The following is a 23,216-nucleotide window of genomic DNA, read 5'->3' on the forward strand; positions in this document are numbered from 1 at the left end:
TGCTGCACAGTTGGGCAGGGTATTGGGCCTCAAAGGCATGTGACTCCCCTGCCCTCCATGGAAGGAATGCCCTGCCTCCCCCCAGTTCCAGTGTGCGTGCAGGGACATGGACACAGCCTCTAGTAGAGGGTGGCGCAGGGTGGGATGCCCGGTCCCCAGGGTTGGCCCCTCCGCAGGGCGGAGCTGGCAGCTTCTGCTGACTCGGACATTTCCAGGCCTGGCCTCAGGGCCAAGTGGCTCATTGAAAACAGCTGCTCCTTTTGGCTGGCAGCCCTGCGGGCGGCCCGTGGCTCTCCCTGGGATGACCCCTGGCCTCTGCGTGGCCTGGGGAGGGGTGCTGAAGGGGGAGATGGCCGGGGAGGGGGGCGGGTGGGGCGGGGAGAGGCTCAGCGGCTGGAGGCCACCCTGCCCCGCCGTGGCTCTCCCTGGGATGACCCCTGGCCTCTGCGTGGCCTGGGGAGGGGTGCTGAAGGGGGAGATGGCCGGGGAGGGGGGCGGGTGGGGAGGGGAGAGGCTCAGCGGCTGGAGGCCACCCTGCCCCGCCCTCTGGGACCAAATATGGTCAGCTTCCCCAGGCTGGCCAGCTGGTCCCTGGTCCCCAGCTCTCTAGGAGCTGAGCCAGGCTGTTCGCTGGGTCCCCAGTCTTTGATTCTGCCATTACCCGAACTTGGAACACCCTTCACGTCCTTGTCTCTGCTTGCGCCTTTCAGGGTTTTGTTTGACATGCCCCTCGTTCAGTATATTTGTGGAGAGTCTGCTGTGTACCAGGCACTGTGCTGGAGTGAACTTCCCCTCCGCTTCCTTCAGTGTGATGTCTTCAGCTTGTGATGGGGAACAGCCGTCTCATCGGAGGTCAGACCTCTGGCTGCCTCTGCTGCTGGGCTGAGTCCGGGAAGCTGCAGGGACAGCTGAGAGGTTTGCTTCCGAGAAACAGACAGTTGTGAGCCTCTGCACGCAGCCTCAGGACCAGCACATTGTGTGTACCTTACAGCAGACGGGAAAGGAAAGGAGGCCACAGTGACCCTCAACCCGGAGGGAGGAGGTGCGGTTATTCAGTGTAGGGCAGATAGCTTTAAAACCCAGTTACCTCTGAGCACAGGAATAAATTTCCAGGGTGATGCCCTGGATGTCTGAGAAGCAAGGAAGTATGGACTCCACACCAGAAAGATTCCTTCAGTTACCTGGGAAATCCATTTCTATCCATTTACCCCCAACCATGTGGTATAAATTATATCTGACTGTTTTGCACACTTGTTGATGTGTTGCTTGTAATGTTTTCATGGATTGCTTTGTGAGTTCTGCATCTCCAGCTTCACTGTAAACATCTTGAGGGCAGAAGCCATATCCTTAATTTCCCCGTAGTATCTAGTTCAGTGTTTCATAAATGCTTGTCATTGTCATGAATGAGAAAGTCTCTGGGGGAGCAGCCGGAGATGTGATCAAGAGGATGCGGTGGGTCCAGCCTCCAAGCACCTCCTCTGACGTGGCCCAGATGCAGCCACCGGCCCAAGAAGCCCATCACTGGTCTGACGGTCAGAGGGGACCCTGGAACAATGCCTCCAGGGGAGTAAGGAGCATGGACCAGTGTTCCAGACTGGTCCATGGACCTAGGGTTGTGTGTTTATCAGGATTCTTTGGTTACAAGGACAAAAGCACGATGCAAACCAGCTCAGCAAAAAAAAAAAAAAAAAAGAATGTGGCTGCAAATGATCCTGAGTGATGCACAGTGCGGAGGAAGAGCCGCAGGAACCCAGGGGCTGGGGCTGGACGTTCTGCACCACAAGGACTCACTTCCTCTCCTTCCATCTCTCAGCTCTGCGTCTCTTTCCATATTATCTTCTTCCTTGCTTACAGCAGAAAGATCTTTTCCTCATGGTAGGAAACGTGGCCGTTGGCAGCCCCAGTTTAGCCACGTGAACAGAGAGAGGAGACGTCAGGGATCCAGGAGAGACTCTGATCAGCCCTGTTTAAGTGCCAATCACTGCAGCCAGGGGGATGGTTTGAGTTAAGTGCCAATCACTGTAGCCAGGGGGATGGTTTGAGTTAAGTGCCAATCACTGTAGCCAGGGGGATGGTTTGAGTTAAGTGCCAATCACTGTAGTCAGGGGGATAGGCATGATTATTGGCCAGTAGTGAGCCTCGTGCCCACTCACATAGCTAGAGATGCAGGAAAATACTTTATAAATAATAAGGGGAAGAGGGTGGGAAGTTTGCTAGGTAGACAAAAACAAAGACCAGAGACTATGGGCAGCTCCACGAGGTCAGGGATTCCGTTATCGTCTCCGTATGTTCCATGCAGAGCCCGGCTCCCACCAGCCCGTATGGTGACAGGGGCTGGGTTGTATCTGGGTGGCTCATCCTTACACCCTCTGTGCCTGGCACCCTGCCTGGCACCTGTGAGAATCTCAGAGAATATTTGTTGAACAAATGAATGAATGACGTGCAGTTGGTGTTCGATGCACAGTTCCCTGCCTGGCCTCATTCATTCATTCACTCCCTGAACAAGTGCATCGTGGCCCACAACCGAGTGCCTGGTGTTGTGGTGTTGGTGTGGTTGCCATCCAAATACAAGGGGTCATCTTTGTCCTTGTTGAGGACCCTACCAAGGTCCTAGTGAGGGCCACTCCCACTCCCTGCACTGCCACCTGAGGCTCCCCAAGTGAGTGGAGCGAGGCTAGGGAGCTGGGTGGGGCTGGAGGGGACCTTCTTGGGAGGTGCGGGGCATCAGGCCTCCGCGCTTTGAGCTCCCTCTGCCGCTTCCTGTGTGCCCGCCGAGACCGCGGATGCAAAGAACACAGAGGCAGTTCTCAAAATGCCTGGTTCCCTTCCCTCTCGCCTGAGCGTTTCCAGCTCGGCCAAGACTGGGCTTCATCTCTGCTTCCATTGGCCCCTGGAGAAACAGCTTCCTTCCTCCCGCCCCTTGACTCTGAGTAGAAAATGCTCTCCCTAGAGCCCCCCAGCCCCCTGCTTAGCAAAGCCCCTGGGTTCCACCGCTGAGAATTGCCCTCAGCCTCCCCGCTGCTCCCAGATTCCTTATCCTTTCCTCATTTGCTGCCGCTGCCGCCGAGGCAGTTCTGTGACCCGCATTGCTCACCTTTTGCCTCCTCTGGGTCCTCAGTGACTTCAGACTCTGAAGACTCAGCTCTCTCCGCCACCCCCAGACACCTGGACTTGAAGGGCTCGTTTGCCCTCATGTCCTGCTGTGTCCAAACCCACTGTTCTCTAACTAGGATGGTGCTGTGTGTTTCCTCGTGTTCCCTGCGTTGCCTGGGACATACTGTGCACATAGCAGGCGCCAGGTAGATATGTGGGTTTGAACCCAGAACCTAGGACAGCAGAGTGAGGAGGGGACTTGCAGCAGTGATCCATGTGACAGAGGAGGAAACGGAGGCCTTGAAAGGTACTGCGATTGGGCATACTGCTCTCTTCCCCTCTGGGCCTCAGTTTCCTCATCTGCCGCGTGGTGAGAAGGTGGCGTCTCCCGACCACATGGGCCTCTTTCAGACCCTTCATTTGCCATTTGTTACGACCGCACAGCTTGGCTAGAATTGATGTAGACCACGCGTGGGTTTTCTGGTCAGGGAGGAAGGGGAGATACTGTCCCCCTGGGCTGCTGTGGGCGCCTGTGACGTTTTGAGTTCCACGTCCAGCCCCATCTCCAAGAGCACCTATAAAAGCAAGCACTACTTTCTCCCTTTTCCGGTCCCATGCCCGTTCCCTACCCCCTGCCAAGGGCCACTTTCTGTTATTACTGACTGTCCTGGCTGGAGTGGAGTTTCTGAGAATCAGATGCCCAATCCAATCAAATGCTCAGACAGGCCTGGATCAAGTCCTGGGCCAGTTTATGGTTCCTGGAGGGGGGCCGGAAGGGAAGGTTGGGGTGAGGGCCCCGGGGGAGGATTAGCTGTGGCAGTCGCCCTCGTTGGTCCTTTAGGAAGTCACCCGTGTCTTGCCCAGAGAGGACCCCCATCCTGGTGTTGTCAAAAGAATAGAGTGACCAGTGTCCTTCCCCACTGGCCTTCCCACTGTGGAGTTTCAGACACACAGCGATAGGAGATGTGGGCGCTCTGTTTTAGGAAAATGAATTTGGCAGCCGGGAGAAGGAGTAGAAAGTTAGACGGGTTGGTTGTGATTGTTATTTAGGCATGAAATTCATTCATTCATTCGTTATTTTGTTAAGTATTACTGTGTGTCGGGCAGAGTCATAGGTACCGGGGAATATAGTGTGAAGATAAAGTCCTTGGAAGCTTCTGAACAAGAGGGGAGACAGAAAATAAAACCAGGTCAGATCATGAACTCTGGTTCTGGAAATGGCAGGTTAGCTTGTATTAGTCTAATTCTCTGGCCAAGAGTCCTTATCGACTAAGGACAAAATATAAAATACAGTGGTTTGGGGGCGATCAAAACCAGACAGATGCTGGGGAGGAAACAGTCCTTGAAAGAGAAGAAAGAGGCAGATGAGTGAGGGGTTCACTTCAGCAGCTTTTCCTCCTGAGAGCGCTGCCCAGTCTGAGGACCTCAAACATCTTTACTGGTCAGAGAGTGGGGCTACCAGAAAAGCTAAAAATCAAGAGGGAAAATCCTGGAAAGGCAGGAGATGTCCTCCTACAAATTCTCCTCAAATCCTTGGCAGCTCGTAAACTGTGCGTGGGCAGAGTGAAGCTTTAAGGAACCCAGCAAGAAACAGCAGCTGGGAGGAAGAGATTGCAGTTGCGGCCTGGTGCTGAGGAAACAAGAGTTTGGAATTCAAGTTCCACCAAGTTAGAGGAGCTTAGTAATTGCCTAAGGTTTTCTTTTAAAACTCTAGAAGGCCTCGTCTATGATTAAACCCAAGGCTAAGGGCCACACCTTAAGACTAAACAGAAAAACCCAAACAACCCCACCCTAGCAAAACTTAAAACCAAGCCTCTACGGGATCAAGATGATCTACCAGTAATTTAACTGCCTGCCACAACAAAACTCAACATTCTTTTTAGGAAGATAAAAAATCCAGACTCCCTGTAACATGTCATCTACAAGTCCAATATGCAAAAAAAAAAAAAAAAAATCCAGACTCCTTGTAACATTATCCACTATGTCCAGTATGTAATAAAAATTACTAGACATGCAGGCAGCAGGAAAAAGTGACCCATAATCAACAGAAAAAATAGTCAGTAGGCCCAGACTTACAGATAACCCAGATGTTGGAAAAAATACCAGATAACAATAAATGCTGTGAAGAGAATTATGCTAGAGAATAACTGTAGTTACCACTTTAGATTGGGAGATCAGGGAGGGCCTCTCTAAAGATGTGACTTTTTTTGAAATGTGAAATGCCAGGCAGAGGGAGCAGTGCAAAGGCCCTGAGGCAGGAAAGAGGCCTGTTCAAGAAGGGGCAAGGAGGTCCTTGACTTGAGTAAGGGAGAGTAGTATGATCTGAGATCAGACTGGTAGGCAGGACCAGAACATGTAGGGTCTTGTGGCTCATAGTAAGTAGTTTGAATTTTATTTGCAGAATGATGAATTGCCTTTGAAGGCAGGAGAGAGACTAATCTGACTTATATTGCTTTTTCTTTTACTATGAGAGAGGCTGTCATTTCAAATATTTAAGAGCCAATTGCATTTCTTTTTTTTTTTTTTAGCTGTGTATACATATCTTTTATTCATTTTCTACTATCTTGGTCCCATTTTACTCATAATTTATTGTATTTTTTATAAAAGCTCTTTTCATTTTAGGCAATGAACTATTTGCCTCTAGTAAGTTACACATATTTTTGTCACTTGAAATTTGATTTTTTATGGCATTTTTCATGCCATGAAAAAATTATGTTATTGAAGTTATCGCTGTTTTCCTTATGACCTTCAACACTCCAATATTATTTTAAAAAAATTTTTTTACAACTTATTTACATCTTTAAAAGATCATGCTGCCTGGCCATGAAGAATGACTTACAGAGGAATGCGAAGGCCAGCATGGTGGAACAGAAAGGTCTGGGGTTTGGACTCAGAAGACTGGGGCCAAATTTCAGCCTTGTGACTCTGGTCAAATTGTTCTACTACCCCTAGTCAAATACCTTACCTATAATATGGAATCATCATCATCATCATCATCAACATTTATGGTGCTCTTACTGTGTGCTAGACCCCGTTCCAAACACTTTACATGTCTTATCTCATTTAACCTTTACAGTAGTCTCACGATGAGGAAACCAAGCAGCGTGCCCAACTCACACATTAAGTGGCAGAGCAGGGATTTGAACCCTGGCAGTCAGACTCATGCTTTCAAGGCATGAAAATAATCCTGAAGAGCCAGTGGATGCAGACGTGCTTTGGAGACTGAGATGTGCTGCATGTGTGTGTCGTGTACTAAGTGGCAGCTAAGGAGGTGGTGAAATGTGGGTGTCACAGAGACCTGGGTTTGCTTACTGGCTGTTTGATACCGTGAGTGGGTCACATCACAGCTCAAACTCATGTCAATTTCATCCTTTCTCTCTCCCTTTCTCTCTCTCTCTCTCAAACACTTTTAAGATATAATAACAGCTTTGAGATACAATTCACATATTGTAAAACTCACCCATTTAAAATGTGCCTTTAATTGGGTTTTAGTATGTTCACAGAATTGTGCAACTATCATGACAATCTAATTTTAGCACATTTTCGTCACCCCCCAAAGAAACCCTGTACCTTTCCCCAGTCACTCCCCATTCCCATCACCCCAACCCAGCCCCAGGCAACCATTGATCTACCTCCTATAAACTTAAATCTTGATTTCTTCATCTGTAAAGTAGGTGTGCAGGGGGCAGGTTGAATTTCAATGTCTTTCATAGAGTGTGTGCTCAGTGAGGTGATGGTTGAGAAGATGCAGGATTGGGGAAGCCAGAGAGCTAAGCTCTGTCTAAAATCTAAGGAGTGAGATGGTTATGGGACATGAATGGTTGGGTTTTGCCGGGGAAGATTCTAAATGAGAGGAAAAGATGGAGCCACTGAATCTGAGGAGCAGGAGGGAAGAGTGAGACAAAACGACTCCAGGCTGGAGAACTTTGGCGGAAAAACAACGCCATGTAACAGAGGTTGGGATAAAGGTTGCAGCGTGGTGCGTGATGTGGACACCTTCACCGTCCTCATAAGATCTTCAGAAAAGTAAACAGTTCCCAACTTGCCATATGGAGTTGGGTTTGCTTTGAGGGGGGGGGGTGGGACGGAAGGCTGAGTCCTGCCTTCAGGTGGCATGGGGCTAGAACAGAGGCTGGTCGCACAGGCTCTGCCTTGACTGGGCACAGGGGGACAGCAGTGCCTCTTGCCAACACCCAAAGGGCCAGTAGTGAAGACTGAGTGATTTATCATATGAGAGAAGGCTCACAACCCAGCACCAGGATCACGGTCAGTGTCTGCAGGCGGCCTGGCCGTCAAGGGCGGCCAGGAGACCCCTGTGATGGCCTCGTGTCCTGCCTTCCCTTCCAGAACCCAACGTCTTCCTCATCTTCAGCCATGGACTACAGGGCTGCCTGGAGACCCAAGGTGGGCAAGTCCGAGTCTCCCCAGCCTGCAATGCCAGCCTTCCTGCCCAGCGCTGGAAGTGGGTCTCCCGAAACCGGCTCTTCAACCTGGGCACCATGCAGTGCCTGGGCACAGGCTGGCCGGGCACCAACACCACCGCCTCCCTGGGCATGTACGAGTGTGACCGGGAGGCACTGAACCTTCGCTGGCACTGTCGCACACTGGGTGACCAGCTGTCCCTGCTCCTGGGGGGCCGTTCCAGCAACACGTCCAAGGCTGGCACCCCTGAGCGCGGCGACCAGACCCGCAGTGGCCAGTGGCGCATCTATGGCAGCGATGAGGATCTGTGTGCTCGGCCCTACTATGGTGAGAGGCTGCTGGCAGGGCAGGGCTGGGGCTCCTCGTGTCCGGGGCCTAGAGCCACAAGGGCAGATGCTGGGGTGACAAAACCTTGGCCTCCGCAGACCTCTGGCAGTCACCTCTTTCATTGCAATGGGAAGCATTTTGGAATAATTGAGAAAATGAACTTCGAAGCATATAATTTGCTTTTTTAAAAATTACAAAGTTAATACACTCTTGTAAAGACCTCGGACAGTACAACAGTGTATAACGTAAAATCAAATGAGAAATCCCTTCCCCCAGGCCCACTCTTCAGGGGAGACCCCAGGGTAATCCTCCACAGGTGTCTTGACCCCCATTTTGCAGGGGTGAACAGGAACCAGAGTCACCCAGTGAGGGGGGCCTTTCCTGGTGGGCAGCTCCATCCTAAGGGTCCTTTTCTGGGAGTTCCAAGATAGAATTTGGCGTGAGGGGCAGCTGGATTTTGGACGGGCATTAAGGGGCACTGCGGGGCCCCCTTCCCAGCCCTATGGGATGAGCGGTAGGACCTCTCCCAGGCTCCTGGGCTGACCTGAAGGCAGAGGGAGCGTTAAAGCCACTGTCTGGTGCCACTGCCCCTCCCCCTCTCTGCTGACCCCTGCCCACCCCGGCTCCCAGGGTTATAGGGGGTTTCGTCTGAGGGATAGGCAGCCTCTGGGGTCCAGATGCCAAGGTCTCGGCTCCCCTCTCCTGCAGAGGTCTACACCATCCAGGGCAACTCCCACGGGAAGCCGTGCACCATCCCCTTCAAGTATGACAACCAGTGGTTCCACGGCTGCACCAGCACAGGCCGCGAGGACGGGCACCTGTGGTGCGCCACCACCCAGGACTACGGCAAGGACGAGCGCTGGGGCTTCTGCCCCATCAAGAGTGAGAGCGGAGCGGGCGGGGCTGGCGGGAGGCTGGCCCTGGGGGGGCGCGTGCGGGTGGCAGAACTTGAGGGTTAGAGTGGGAAGTGGCCTCTCCTCGTAGCACGGGGCAGCCTGAGTGGGGTCTCTGCGCTCCTTGAGGGACCCCCTGTGGGCCCTGCAGGAGAGGGCTGGGGAGCGACCCACGTTCGGCTGTCGTGGTGGCAGGTAACGACTGTGAGACCTTCTGGGACAAGGACCAGCTGACGGACAGCTGCTATCAGTTTAACTTCCAGTCTACGCTCTCCTGGAGGGAGGCCTGGGCCAGCTGTGAGCAGCAGGGGGCAGATCTGCTGAGCATCACGGAGATCCATGAGCAGACCTACATCAATGGTGAGGCTGGGGGCAGGGCAGCGTGGCAGGCACCTGAGACCTGTCCGCACCTTTGGAGGGCCCTGAGCCCTTTCTGCTGGTCGGGGTAAGGATGCTGTCGGTGGGGCAGAGGGTGGAGGGCCAGGGATGGGGCGACCTCCTCCTCACTGTCGCCATCTTGCTGTCAGGGCTCCTCACTGGCTATAGCTCCACACTGTGGATTGGCCTTAACGACCTGGACACCAGCGGAGGCTGGCAGTGGTCGGACAACTCGCCTCTCAAGTACCTCAACTGGGAGAGTGGTGAGGCGCGGGGTTTGGGGCGCAGGGCGGCCAGGGGACCACCCCACAGGCACTTGGTCTCCTGTTTACTCCTTCGCTGGTACCCTACTCCAGGCGGAACAGTGAGGGTGGGGGCAGATTTCCACTCCCTTCTGGACTGGGCGCCACTGGTCCATGGCGTGTGTCGTCTGAATTAGGAACCGATGCCCTTTCCTCGGGGCACAGGGCCTGGGAGGGGGACTGGATCTTAATCTCCACGCACCCCTTCAGCCGCGGGCACCGGGGCACTGAGCGCACCAGCAGCCTGGCCAGGGCGGGCGGCCGGGCGGGCGGGGCTGGAACGGGTTGCTGTGCAGAGGGGCCAGGACCACGTGGGCCCAGGTGAGGCAGCAGGAGGGCCGAAGCGGGGCGCTGGGCATCTGAGCTGGCTCAGGTCTCCCGAGGGAGCACGAGGTTCGGGGTAGGGCTCCCGGGTCAGGGGGTGAGTTTCTCTCTCCTGGGGCGCTGGCGCCCTGCCCTCCCCACAGATCAGCCGGACAACCCGAGCGAGGAGAATTGCGGAGTGATCCGCACGGAGTCGTCGGGCGGCTGGCAGAACCGCGACTGCAGCATCGCGCTGCCCTACGTCTGCAAGAAGAAGCCCAATGCCACGGCCGCCGAGCCCCCGCCTCCTGGTGAGCCGGGCAGCCGCGGGGCGTGTGGGTGGGGCTCGTCAGGGCCGCAGCCGCCGGCGGCCCAGCCTCCCAGCACAGGGGGCTCTGATCCTCCCTATTCTTTAATGGTTCAGCTGAAGTCTGAACAAACTGAAATGTGCCATTAATAAGTTCCGGGAACGTTCGTTGAAAACAGTGTTCAGTGCCTCCTGACTCACCGTGTCCTCGTGGTGGTCACAGTCTGCTGGAGGTGACAGACATCTCAACATTCAATTGGAATATCCTGAGTTATGTGCTATTATAAAACACATGTATAATACATATCAGAGGAGCCAGAGAAGAAATTGATTAAGCTCCAGAGACTTAAGGAGGGTTTCCTGGAAGTGACATTGGATTTGGGCCTTTCAAGTTGAGTGTAAGTTTAAAAAGGCATAAAGAGGTGTGAGGGAAGGGCATTCCTGGCAGAGGGGACTGCAGGTGCAAAGGCACGGAGGCCTGGAAGTTCACAGCAGCTTTAAGGACGGTGAGTATTGCTCCCTAACTAAGGGTTAGAGTATAGGCGCTAACTAAAAGTGTGGTCCGCCGTCCAGCAGCACAGCGTCACCTTCCCAGGTGATGTTATAAATGCGCGTTATAAATGTAGAATCTCAGGTGCCCCCCCCCCCAATTAATTGAATTAGAACCTGCATTTCCCAAGATCCTTAGGCGATTCATGTGCAGGTACAGTTTGAAAAGTACTGGATTAGAGGGCATGGGAACAAGAACAGTTCAGAAAGGCAGGTTGCAGCCAGTTCCTGAAGGATTCTGGGTGAAATTTGGGTGTGGCCGGGTAGGCTGTGGGAGCCTTTGCAGACTTTTAAGGCAGGGAGTGTCTTGCTCACATTTGTGATTCACCGAGATAGCTCTAGAGGCCGGCAGTGCTTTGGGGTGTGGCCTTGGGCCGGCAGCTTAGTCTCAGAGGTGCAAATTGAGGATAAACTCAAACCCATTGCAGGGTTGCTATAAGGCTGGAGACTTGGCCTGGCTTAAAGGAGCATCTCCTTAGGTTGGAGGGGCTGCTGCAGGAGTCCAGTAGCCATGGGGTGAAGACGGGATTTGTACAAGGAAAATACAGCAAAACCAGAAAAAAATCCACAAAACAGAAAGTAAGAGCTTACAGAGCAAAACTTTTGCTTCTGACCATTGAAGTGTTGCCAAAGGTTGGTTCAGGGCCACTGGCCACCACTGTCTCTCCTCACCCCCTTGGGGGTCAGGAGCAAAGGTTTAAAACATGGGCACCCACATCTAGGGCACCTCACCTCCAGCTTGGGGGGAGCCTGGGGCAGGCACCAGTTCCAGGGCTTCCCTTTCTGAAAGGAGGGCCACAGGGCCGGTGTGGGCAGGCCTCTCTGTGGCCCCCATCGGGACTGGCCCCTCACCAAGTCCTCTGTCCCCTGGATCTGCCCAGTGTGGCTGCTGTGGGGAGTTCTCCTCTGGGGCCTCACGGACCTGCAGGTATGTCTCTAGCCTTGGATTTCCTCTTTCATCCTGGCCCACATCTCTCTGCACGAGGTGTATTTTCTAAGCAGTTTCTTGGGTGGTTCTGCCTTCCGGGACTCATCACTCAAAGCGTGTCATTTTAGAGGCAGGCGCCATCATGCCCCCAAAGCGTCCTCATTTCCTAAGCTCCCTTCTTCCTACAGCCCTTGGGTCTGCACACCCACTAAACTCTTCTGTCCAAGTAGGCAGCCTTGGGTCTTAGCTCAGCGGCTGACAAGAGATGATTGATAGGTCTTGAGCCAAGGAGGGAGCCTGCTCAGGCTCTCAGCCCTTCCCCACTCTGCCAGGTCTCCAAGAGACAGTATGGTTGGACCCTGGAGCATCTCCCAGGATGGAGTGGATCCCAGTGGGGCGATGCTTCAAGTGGGTGCATGCTTTCTTGCCCAGCCAGCAGAATCCTGTCCAAGCCTGATGTTGTGGGTGGTTTGGTAAAGTCTTGTTTTCTCTTGCCAAGACCCAAGTGAGAGCTTGTTTGCATCAGGTGCCCACGGACCCTGATCCCTAGAGGGTGAACTTGAAATGCGTGGAAATGGGAGTGAGGAAGGGCCTAAGACCGGTTGGTTTCTCAGCCCTAGGTTTCAGGGAGAGGAGCTGGGGGTGGGGGAAGGAGCAAGAGTAAAAATCCCAGCCAGGGGATGCCTGCCAGGCAGCGGTGACTTCACGAGCTGCTGACCTGGGAGGCCCCATTTCCCCACCCCCTTCACCCCAGACTGATGGGGCCACACGCCATAGATGTTCTTTGAGACAATGACGGCTGTGTCGTTTATTAAGTGAGGTGGACACGAGCTAAGTTGTAATCTTACAGCAGGAAACCCCATTTACAGAGGAGGAAACTGAGGCTCCTGGGGCTGGTCTGTCCTGAATCCCCGTCCATCTCCCTGTGAGAGCCCCAGCTTGGGGGGGCCGTCCTGTCTTGGGTGGAATCTGCCACCACCTCCTGGGGCTCCAGCCGCCCTGAGGGTTTTGTCTTTTCAGCATCATTCAGTATTCAGACCTGTCCTCGTGGGAAGGGCAGATCTGTGACAGGTTTGGGGAGGAGGTGATTTCCAGGCCCCTGCCTGTGTTGACACCCAGTGGGTCGGTTCCCGGGCTGGGCAGCTCGGTCCCTGAGCAGCGGCCTCTCTGGTGTCCGCAGACGTGTGGGCCAACGTGAAGGTGGAGTGCGAGCCCAGCTGGCAGCCCTTCCAGGGCCACTGCTACCGCCTGCAGGCTGAGAAGCGCAGCTGGCAGGAGTCCAAGAAGATGTGTCTGCGGGGCGGGGGCGACCTGCTCAGCATCCACAGCATGGCCGAGCTGGAGTTCATCACCAAGCAGATCAAGCAGGGTGAGGGGATGCTTCCCCCACGCCCATCCCATCCGCCCGGAGGCTCAGGGACTGTCCCTCCCTCCCCTGCCGGTGACTGAGGCTGACCTCCCGATGTCCCCTCTCCCCTCTCCCCGGCCGCACCCCAGAGGTGGAGGAGCTGTGGATCGGTCTCAACGATCTGAAACTACAGATGAATTTTGAGTGGTCTGACGGGAGCCTCGTGAGCTTCACCCACTGGCACCCTTTTGAGCCCAACAACTTCCGGGACAGCCTGGAGGACTGTGTCACCATCTGGGGGCCGGTGAGAACCCCCTCTCCCTATCACGGGGCCCCCAAACCCTCAGTTTCCTCATCTGTCAGTGGAACTCTAATGGTGCCAACCTCAGAGGGCCACTGGGAGGATTAAAGGAGTTATTTCTTGTGAAGCCTTAGGAGGGTGCCTGGTGGGATCTTGGTCTCTTGCCAGCTGCACTTCCCCGCCTGCAGGTGGCGGCAGAACCCACATTATGTGAACATGCTCTGCAGGCAGGGCTGCTGAGTGCCAGCCCTACCCAGCCCAGGGTCCTGTCCCCTCAAGGAATGATGGAGCTGTGACTATTTGCCATGGCTTTGGCTCAGACAGTGTGGGTGGATGAAGGAAATTGATCCAGGGCTTCAAGCAGAGATAAGTCTGTCCCTTAAAGAATGGACAAAGCTGTAGGAACAGACTACTTACTCCAGAGACAGGACATTCTGCCGTGAGATACAGCCAACAGTGCCAGCAACTGTGGAGACATCTGGCTTAGAGGATGCTATTTAAAAATTTATGAACAATTATTTATTGAGCATCTGCCATGTGCCAGGCATTCTCCTGGGGGCTGGGACATACTAACACCTCTGCCCTCCAGATGCAGCTCAAGGCAGACAAAAACTGCTGGCTGGGTGCCCTGGACACAGGAGGGCTAAGGCAGTTAGGAGGGGCCGAGGACTAAGTTCCTCTTCAGCTCCATCAGCTGAGGTGAGGGTCTGGGCACACGGCCTCTGCTCGCCCTGGATCTGCAGGTACTGGCTGGACACCTTGCCGAACTGGGAATCTCATTTGTCTGTCCTGCTAACAGTCTTAGGCAGCTTGTCCTTGATGTTCATGAAATGAGCTGTAAGTAATTTAAAAGAGCACCTTTTTCCATTTAGACAGTGCTTGTCAAAGTTTCGAGGCATTTGCACATCAACTCTGTGTGCTCTCATCAGCCTTGTGAGGCTTGTAGCACTAATCCTGCTCCCCCCATTTTCCAGCCTAGAGCACAGAGAGGTCAAGCTTCTTGCTCAGAATTACACAGCAAGTCAGAGGCAGGGCCAGGTCTGGAAACCAGGTTCACTGAAGGGGTTTGGGAGATTTGGGGGAGATAGATTGAGACTCCCCCATAACCTGTGTCCCTAGGAAGGTCGCTGGAATGACAGTCCCTGTAACCAGTCCCTGCCATCCATCTGCAAGAAGGCAGGCCAGCTGAGCCAGGGGGCCGCTGAGGAGGACCATGGCTGCCGGAAGGTGAGGGTGCTTCTGGAGCTGCCCCGGGTGAGGCCAACCAGAGGGGCTCCCAGGGGCAGGAGGGCAGGTGGAAGCCCGCAGCCTCCCATGGCATTGTCCCTTCCTCGGCATGCCCCCTCCTCCGCTCTCCAAACTGCTCCGTTCCACGAGGAGTGATGTTGGATGAGGTGGGGTGGGGGCGAGAAGCAGTTGGGAAGAAGCAGAGCTCCCCCGCCACCCCTAGCCCTGAGCCCCCCCTCCACGGAAAGCCACGGAGAACCCGGAGGTGGCGGTGGGCGGGCCCCCAAGTCTGGTCCAGTCATCCCCTGAGTGGAGGCTGCTGGGGAGACCCCCGCCCTCTGTGCACCCCGGCCCCATTTTCCCACCTCACTTGCTGGCACGGCGTGTGCTTGTCTGTCTCCTCAGGAGGAATGGGGCCATCCTGTGTCTCTGTCCCTGGGCTCTAGCCCCGGGGAGGGAAGGGATTAGGACTGAATGCGGGGAATGAATCAGTGGTGGGGGGGGGCGCGGGGAGGGTATGAAAGAGGGTGAGGGTGGGTGATGGATCTGTTTCCCTCCTCCAGCCGCCCGCCCCACCCCTCGCCGCCCCCAGAGGAGCAGGGGTGTGAGCAGTGTGGACACACATGGGGAGGCTGCTCATTAAGGCCACTTGGTGGTGTTTTGGCCCCTGGCGGCTCCATCTGCAGAAGCCACGCTCACATACACACATACGCACATAGACACACACAATATACACATACACATAAACACACACACACACACACACACACACACCCCACTTTCTCCTCTGCGCTGGCTCCTGCCCTGGGGGCTGCCTCGCTGTGTCTCCCAAGCTCCAGCCCCCACCCACAGGGACCCCACTTGAAGGCTTCCTGGAGGCAAAGGCCCTGGCAGGCACCTGGTGTCATCTCGGGAGGAGCAGGGCTGTGGCAGGACAGACACAACCTCTGTGGTGTGGCTTCCGGTCTGGGCTCCGCCTGCGCTGTCTGTACAAAATCAAGCCACGTAATTCTGAGCCTCAGGTCCTCATCTGCAAGGCAAGAGCAGAGAGGCCCTCAGGGTGACCCAGGGGACAAGGGGTTGGTGGGGTGAAGCCTCCCCGGCCTCATGGGGGCGGGGGTAGCGAGCCAGCCATGTAGGAGGGGTGGTCTCTCTTCCGCAGCTTTGCTGCCCCTCGCCGAGGGTCTGTCCCCCCTGCTCCCGGGCCAGGCGCATCCTCCGTGTACTCCAGCTTTTCCAGGCCCCTGAGGATTACCCAGCCCCCTCCACATCCTGGCAGCTCTCCCAGCTTTTTGGCTCTGGTTTCCCAGCCAACTGGCAGTTTTCCCACTGTGTCTGTTGGTTCAAACACCCAAGAGAGGAATCCGGTGGGCCACTCATCTTTCTTGGCCGGGCCGCAGGCCGGTGACTGGCTGTCTCCCGATCAGCCACCCGTGGGCCATGCTTCCACCCCGGGCCTGGCAGTTGTGGGTAACGGTAGGGAGGGGAGTGTGGAGTGACAAGGTGCAGAACACAGCACAGGAAGAGCCGGCTCTGGTGTCAAACCAGTCCCCTCTGTTCTGTGCCCAAGCCTGCAGAAAATTCAGTGGTGCCACTGATGGCACCTGCACCCCAGGATTTATTGGTGAGAGAGGAGAGTCCTCCCCCCAGACACCCCTTTTCTGCCCACTCTCTTGAGCCAGGGTTGGACGTGGCACAGCCCATCCTGCTACTGGCTGGGAGAGGACCAGGTGACCTACAGTGAGGCCCGGCGCCTGTGCACCGACCACGGCTCTCAGCTGGTCACCATCACCAACAGGTACAGGAGAGGGACCAGCCCTCCCCTATGTCCTGGCCTAATGTGGTCCCTCCTCCAAACGGGGCAGCATCCTGCCATCAAGTGCAGAGGGACTCGAGTCCTTTGAGCTTCAACAGGCTCCAGGGCCTTTTTCTAATATTGTCACCAGAATGACTCCTGTTTATTAAGCGACCCCAGCATGGGACAGGTCCTGCGCAGGGGCAGGGGCAGGGACAGGTCCTGGGCAGGGGCAGGAACAGGCATAGGTGTGGGCTGGATGCCCCAAAGAGACCTTGGCTGTGTCTGATTTTCTCCTCAGCAAGGCATGGAGGTGAAGACAGTAGAAGGGGAGCTGGGTTGCTGTGTGTCAGCTGCAGGGTCCCCAGGGGTCCCCACTTCCCTGAGCAAGTTTCTTTTTTAAAGCATTTCTTAATTTTTTAAAATTAATTTATTTTATTTAATTTATTTTTGGCTGCATTGGGTCTTCATTGCTGTGCGCGGGTTTTCTCTAGTTGCAGCGAGCAGGGGCTACTCTTTGTTGCGGTGGGCGGGCTTCTCATTGCAGTGGCTTCTCTTGTTGCGGAGCACGGGCTCTAGGCACGCGGGCTTCAGTAGTTGTGGCACGCGGGCTTCAGTAGTTGTGGCACGCGGGCTTCCCTAGTTGTGGCTCGCGGGCTGTAGAGCGCAGGCTCAGTAGTTGTGGCGCACGGGCTTAGTTGCTCTGCGGCATGTGGGATCTTCCCTGACCAGGGCTCGAACCCTTGTCCCCTGCATTGGCAGGCAGATTATTAACCATTGCGCCACCAGGGGAGCCCCCTGAGCAAGTTTCTGATTGGGTGCAGCACCCAGGCTCCTGGAGCAGGGCGTCTGGCCTGTAGCCCAGGGAGTGGTGGGGGGCGAGCTCCCTGCCTTGACCAGCCTCTCTCCCGCAGGTTCGAGCAGGCCTTTGTCAGCAGCCTCATCTACAACTGGGATGGCGAGTACTTCTGGACGGCCCTGCAGGACCTCAACTTCACCGGCTCCTTCCGCTGGCTCAGCGGGGATGAGGTCATGTACACCCACTGGAACCGGGACCAGCCCGGTGAGCCCCTCCTCCACAGCACCCGCGTAGCCCCCTTCTTGGACTTTCCTTGGTGAAGCCAGGAGGCCGCGGTGGACCAGCCCTGCCACAACCGAGACCCAGGGCTTCACAGGAAACAGATCATTTGTACAGTGTGGTGATGTGGTTATAGGAGGACAGGCTCTGGAGCCAAACTGCCCAGCTCATATCCTGACTGTGCAGTTTATTAGCTGTGCATCTTTGAGCCTCAGTTTCCTCATCTGTCCAATGGGGATAATGGTACTTTCCTCACAGGGTTGACATGAGGCTTGAATGGGTTAATATATGTAAAGCCCTTAGAGTAGTGAGCATACAAGTGCTCGCTATTACTATTACCATTTTAAATTCATCGTCTTTTTTAACCTTTTCAAGAACCTGATGAGGCAGATGATGAAACAGGCTCAGAGAGGTTAAGCAAGTTGCCTAAGGTCTCACAGGAGCAAACATAGAGCTAGGCCTCTGCCTCCATTTCCTTCCTCCCCATTGGGCCCCGACTCCACAGGGCATGTCCCTGCAGAGATGGCTAAGCTGATTCCCGGTGCGAGGGCCGTGGTGGTGCCCCTCGGGGATGTGAGGGAGGACCAGTGAGTCCTCCTCAGCATGTGGGTCTCTCTTCTCCCTCCTCCAGGGTACAGCCGTGGGGGCTGCGTGGCCCTGGCCACGGGCAGCGCCATGGGGCTGTGGGAGGTGAAGAATTGCACGTCGTTCCGGGCTCGCTACATCTGCCGGCAGAGCCTGGGCACGCCAGTGACGCCTGAGCTGCCTGGGCCAGACCCCACACCCAGCCTCACCGGCGCCTGCCCCCAGGGCTGGGGCTCAGACCCCAAACTCCGGCACTGCTATAAGGTAGGCAGCCTGTTGCCCTGGGGTCGGGGGAGAGAAACAAGAGCAAAGAGGCAGCATCCCTGGTGGGGTGGGTCGCCCCAGTGGGACCCAGCCATGATCCAGGCAGGCGGGCCCCGGAGAAACTTACAGACAACAGACAGAGGTACTTTCTGTTGAAACTCTTTTGTCAGTGGCATCTGAGGCCTGGTGCATAGTAGGTGCTCAATAAATATTTGAGGAATTGAAAAAACCACAGAGACCATCGGTTGCGCAGGTTCCCAAATGTTGGGGCCAGGCTGGCTGCTCTTTAGAATTGCCTGGGGAGCCCGATTTAAACAAATCTTCCAGGCTGTCACTATGGAGATTGGGATTCAGTGGGTTGTAGTGGGGCTTGGTAATCTGTGTTTTTAAACCCTGCTGGGTTTGGGAGCCACTGAGGTAGTCCAGGGTCTTTTAATTACAGGAAGAAGCTGAAGTCCAAGGAGGGGAAGGGACTTGCCCACAGCAAATTGTGGCTCTGCTGGGATGAGAGCCCTGATTGCCCCGCTGGTTAGGGGGCCATCTCTGGGAGATGCCTGTGCCAGTTTCCCTCCCCTGGGGCTCCCTCTCTGATGAGCAGGATTGTCCAGTGAGGCCCCAGCCCCCTTCCCCACTCATGTCCCGGGGGGAGGTGGGCTGGGGAACAGCTTGGACTCTGCTCCTGCAGGTGTTCAGCGCAGAGCGGCTGCAGGACAAGAAGAGCTGGGTCCAGGCCCAGAGGGCCTGCCAGGAACTGGGGGCCCAGCTGCTGAGCCTGGCCAGCTATGAGGAGGAGCACTTTGTGGCCAACATGCTCAACAAGATCTTCGGGTACTGAGCCTGGGGCGGTGGCCCATGTGCACATGAGTCGGGCTCTTGCTTTTGCTGGGCAGGGTGAAGGCGACCCCAGGGCGGTCGGTTCCAGGGCTTGGAATGACCTGTGCATCTGCTACTGATGCCAGGCCCATCCTGACCCCCCCTCAAGTAACCCTGGTCTCCCTGGAGTCAGAGACCCTGGGTTGCTCACCAGAGCCAGCAACACCCCCTGAGACTCACAGACTTTTACACAAGTAACCGCCCTCACCATCCCTCCTTCTCCATGGCAAAATCTCCAAGCTGATCCAAGTGAGCGCCCCCCTCCTGCAACCCTACACCATCCCATAAGAGCCCACACTTTCTCAATAAACAGCTTTTTCTGAGAGACAGGAATAGAAAGGCTACAAAAGTGAGCATCTGCCCGCGGGGTCCCTCCAGAGCCTTGTCTGTGCCCTGTGGGTTCCTATGACATACTGCCCTATAGTCCCTTAGCCTTGGGAAAAATCCAAATGGATCCAGGCTTCCTGACATCTTAATTCCAGGGATATCTCCTCCCAGCAAACAGCACAATTACATTGTTTGACTAGTAATTATAATAGCTCGTGTCAGTTGCTTCTCACCATGTACCAGGTACTGCACTAAACATTTAATCCACATTCAAAACTCTTCTCAATCCTACTAAGTAGACATTATCCCTTGCGGGCTGTTAGAGAGGTTGGGTTATTTACCCAAGGTCACAGAGCTGGTCCCTGGGTGACCCAGGACTGGAATCCAGGTGTATCTGATTCTGCGGCCCCAGGTCTATGCACCGTCCCCATCGGCTGCCTAAAGTGAAAGCCTGCAGTCTTGCTGGCAGGGCAAACCCCACCCAAAGGGAAGCAAGGGAAGGGAGCCAGGCCACCTGCCCGCAGTGAGCGGGGCACCTGGTCCAGCTAGCCCAGTTCTCTTTGGGGAGACCTTTTTAAGGGTGGCCCCAACAGTGTTTTGCCTGGTGAGTGTGAAGCCCAGATCGAGAGGCCCCAGGTCCTTGGGACTGCCCAGGTCACAACCGCAAGGGGCCCCTATAACTCTCATCCCCATGTCTTCTGTCTTCACCCCCGGGTTGTGCTAAAGTGAGTCAGAGCCCGAGATCCACGAGCAGCACTGGTTCTGGATCGGCCTGAACCGTCGAGACCCCGGAGCGGGGCAGAGCTGGCGCTGGAGCGATGGACTAGGGGTGAGGGGGCCTGGAGGAGGCGGGGCAGGTGGGCGGAGCCTGGGAGGACGAGGTTTGGGTGTGGGCGTGGTCTTTTGGAGGTGCGCGAGGTTTAGTAGAGGCAGCGCCTCTGGCCAGAGCTGGCAGGTAAGGGAAAGGGGGTGGGGACCGTTTAGCCCAGGTTGGGGGTTCCTAGCTTATATCAGGCCTCTGGTTGGTCTGTTCTGGGGGTCGGTGCAGCCTGCGCCTGGTGCCTGAAACCCCTGTCCCCTTCCGACCTCATCAGTTCTCTTACCACAATTTCGACCGGAGCCGGCACGACGATGACGACATCCGGGGCTGTGCAGTGCTCGACCTGGCCTCCCTGCAGTGGGTAGCCATGCAGTGCGAGACGCAGTTGGACTGGATCTGCAAGATCCCTCGAGGTTGGGTGGGGCGGCGCTGGCGGACCGGGCATGGGACGAAGGGCGGAGGGGGTGGGGGTCCAGGGGAGGGTCTCCTTTCCCTGCAGCGTCTCTGTCCCTGTTGTCCCCATAGGCACAGACGTGCGGGAGCCTGACGGCAGCCCACAAGGTGAGGCACCCCGCTCCCCACGGCAGCCCGGAGTGGGGAAGGGGCGTCACCTCCTGGGCAGGGCCTGGCCCGGACAGAACGAAGGGCCTTAGGGGTTTGAGCCGAGGGAAAGGTGATGGGGGCACCCTACTGGCCCAGGTCGGATGGGCTCGCAGGCCCGCCTGCCTTGGCTGCCCTGGACCCGCCTTGTCTTCCTTGGGCTGGGCGGGCAGGCAGCCCCAGCCTGGCCTCCATCCCCACGCCCCCTCCGCCCCCGCAGGCCGGCGGGAATGGCTGCGTTTCCAGGAGGCCGAGTATAAGTTCTTCGAGCACCACTCCACGTGGGCGCAGGCGCAGCGCATCTGCACGTGGTTCCTGGCCGAGCTGGTCTCCGTGCACAGCCAGGCGGAGCTGGACTTCCTGGGGCACAACCTGCAGAAGGTGGGCAGGCTAGCGAGCAGGGAGGGCAGGCCCGGGAGCCAGGGAGAGGGCCTGCCAACCCTCACCTGCCTGCCCGGCTTCCCCTAGTTTTCTCGGGGCCAAGAGCAGCACTGGTGGATCGGCCTGCATACTTCAGAGAGCGACGGGCGCTTCAGGTGGGAGCCCTGGCGGGGCAGCGGGTGCGGATGGGCAGCGGGGCGCATGCGTGGATGGCTAGCCTCAACCCAGGCTGGAGGTAGGCAGGCGGCACAGCATACAGAGACAGACAGATTTGGATTTGAATCCAGCCCTGCCCTCCACTGGCTGTGTGACCTTGAGCAAGTGACTTAACCTTTCTGGGCCTTGGTTGTCTCACCTGAAAATGAAACGAGGCCTGCCTGGTAGGATCATTGTGAGGATTAGAAATGAGGTATGTGAATCCTTAGCATGGCATCCAGCACATTATCGGGCACTAAATAATGGCAGCTCATATTATGCTGGGGTCACTCATGAATAAGGTCCCCTCAGGACATGGGCAAGAACATAGGATGGTCCAGAGGGGCCTCTTTGTATTCAGGGCCCACCTACCATGCGTGAGGCATGGAAGGACCAGGAGGAGCACATGGGTGTCTGAGCATAGCGCTGCCCTTGGACCCCTGCTCTGGGATCCTTAGACTTCTTTTCTAGTTAGAGAAATGGATGCCCAGGAAGGCTGGCCCTTACCTGGAGGCGCCAGGTCCTTGGGTTCTAGCTGCACTGAGCTCAGTAGCCCCACTCCTCAGCCTACGGCCACTGAGCCCCTGGTGTTGGGCCCTGGTCCCTGCCCCCTCATTGCTGCATACAGGGGAGCACGGTGCCCAGTGCTGGAGTCATCCCTGCTCGGTGCCATTGCAGATGGACAGATGGTTCCGTTATAAACTTCATCTCCTGGGCACCCGGCAAGCCTCGGCCCATCGGCAAGGACAAGAAGTGCGTGTACATGATGGCCAGCCGAGGTGAGCACAAGGTGGGGCAGAGAGAGTGCAGAAGCTGCGGGGAGGGTGGGTGTTGGGGGCAGTGAGCTGAGCCTGCGCAGGGGCCCTAGGTCTCTTCTCATTCCCCCTGTTCCCACAACCCAAGAAGGGCGAGACCCAGAGAAGGGAGGGCCTGTCCCTGTGATCCAGCAGCCACAGAGGACTTGAGTTCAGAGCTGGACACAGGGACCTGAGCCCCAGCCCCACCTCCTCTCAGGGCATGAGGCCAGGGTGCTGGCAGCCATGCCCTGCCCTTGGGGTGACTGCTCTTCTCTTTCTGCAGAGGAGTGGGGGGACCAGAGGTGCATGACAGCCTTACCCTACATCTGCAAGCGCAGCAACATTACCAGAGAGCAGCAGCCCCCAGACCCACCACCCACAGGTGGCTGCCCCCCTGGCTGGAGCCAGTTCCTCAACAAGGTAGGAGGTGGAGAGGGGGCACCCAAGGCAAAGGCTGAGCCTCAGGAGTCCTCGCCCTTTGGCAGCATCAAAGTCATGGCCTCTTGCCTGTACCCACCACCCTCTCTTCTGCATGGCCCCAGTGCCAGGGCCAGACTCCTTGGAAACTAACTCAGCGTAGTAACACCTTCTCATTCACCAGGTAATGAGGTTGCCCATATAGTTTGGTGAGTTTCCTAGATCCCTGGTCGCCAAACATCTGCTTGTTGTTGTTGTTTTTTTTTGGAGGCACAGTGCAGCCTGCGAGATCTTAGTTCCCCGACCAGGGATCAAACCCGTGCCCCCGACATTGGGAACGCAGAGTCTTAACCATTGGACTGCCAGGGAAGTCCCCAAACATCTTGATAATGAACTCCTATTAAAATGTTGAACATACAAAGTACGTATGTGTGCATTACATGTGTGTGTGTAAGTAAATATATATTTACTTCCATACTAATGTGACTGACGTCATATATAGTTAAATATACACAAGAACAAAACAATATAAAGCATGAGCTAGAGATTTTTAAATAGTATTTTTAATTTTTCAAAATTTTCCTTTTAGTGGTATGAAAATATTTTTGCGCTCACTCAAAATTTATCAATTATAATAATCATCACTATTTAAATAATTTTGATAAGAGCAAAGTGATTGCATATACTTCATTATTTGAAAAAATCT

The 23,216-nt window shown here is 55.7% G+C and overlaps 1 protein-coding gene across 2 annotated transcripts in view; it reads left to right on the forward strand.

Annotated features, from left to right (window-relative positions):
* The window catches only part of MRC2 (mannose receptor C type 2), a 54,859-nt gene that overhangs the window by 25,293 nt on the left and 6,350 nt on the right, over window positions 1-23,216 (forward strand). For both annotated transcript variants that reach the window (XM_061177031.1, XM_061177032.1), the window contains exons 2-20: window positions 7,441-7,842; window positions 8,551-8,724; window positions 8,931-9,095; window positions 9,263-9,376; window positions 9,883-10,029; window positions 12,683-12,871; window positions 13,000-13,154; window positions 14,271-14,378; window positions 16,061-16,176; window positions 17,088-17,236; window positions 17,883-18,100; window positions 18,786-18,928; window positions 20,027-20,129; window positions 20,395-20,533; window positions 20,646-20,681; window positions 20,941-21,101; window positions 21,189-21,256; window positions 21,975-22,075; window positions 22,377-22,513. In XM_061177031.1, the coding sequence (XP_061033014.1) occupies window positions 7,441-7,842; window positions 8,551-8,724; window positions 8,931-9,095; window positions 9,263-9,376; window positions 9,883-10,029; window positions 12,683-12,871; window positions 13,000-13,154; window positions 14,271-14,378; window positions 16,061-16,176; window positions 17,088-17,236; window positions 17,883-18,100; window positions 18,786-18,928; window positions 20,027-20,129; window positions 20,395-20,533; window positions 20,646-20,681; window positions 20,941-21,101; window positions 21,189-21,256; window positions 21,975-22,075; window positions 22,377-22,513 (2,825 nt within the window). The remainder of the gene's footprint in view (window positions 1-7,440; window positions 7,843-8,550; window positions 8,725-8,930; window positions 9,096-9,262; window positions 9,377-9,882; window positions 10,030-12,682; window positions 12,872-12,999; window positions 13,155-14,270; window positions 14,379-16,060; window positions 16,177-17,087; window positions 17,237-17,882; window positions 18,101-18,785; window positions 18,929-20,026; window positions 20,130-20,394; window positions 20,534-20,645; window positions 20,682-20,940; window positions 21,102-21,188; window positions 21,257-21,974; window positions 22,076-22,376; window positions 22,514-23,216) is intronic.

Source organism: Eubalaena glacialis, chromosome 19 (genome assembly GCF_028564815.1).
Source record: "Eubalaena glacialis isolate mEubGla1 chromosome 19, mEubGla1.1.hap2.+ XY, whole genome shotgun sequence".
NCBI classification, from domain to species: domain Eukaryota; kingdom Metazoa; phylum Chordata; class Mammalia; order Artiodactyla; family Balaenidae; genus Eubalaena; species Eubalaena glacialis.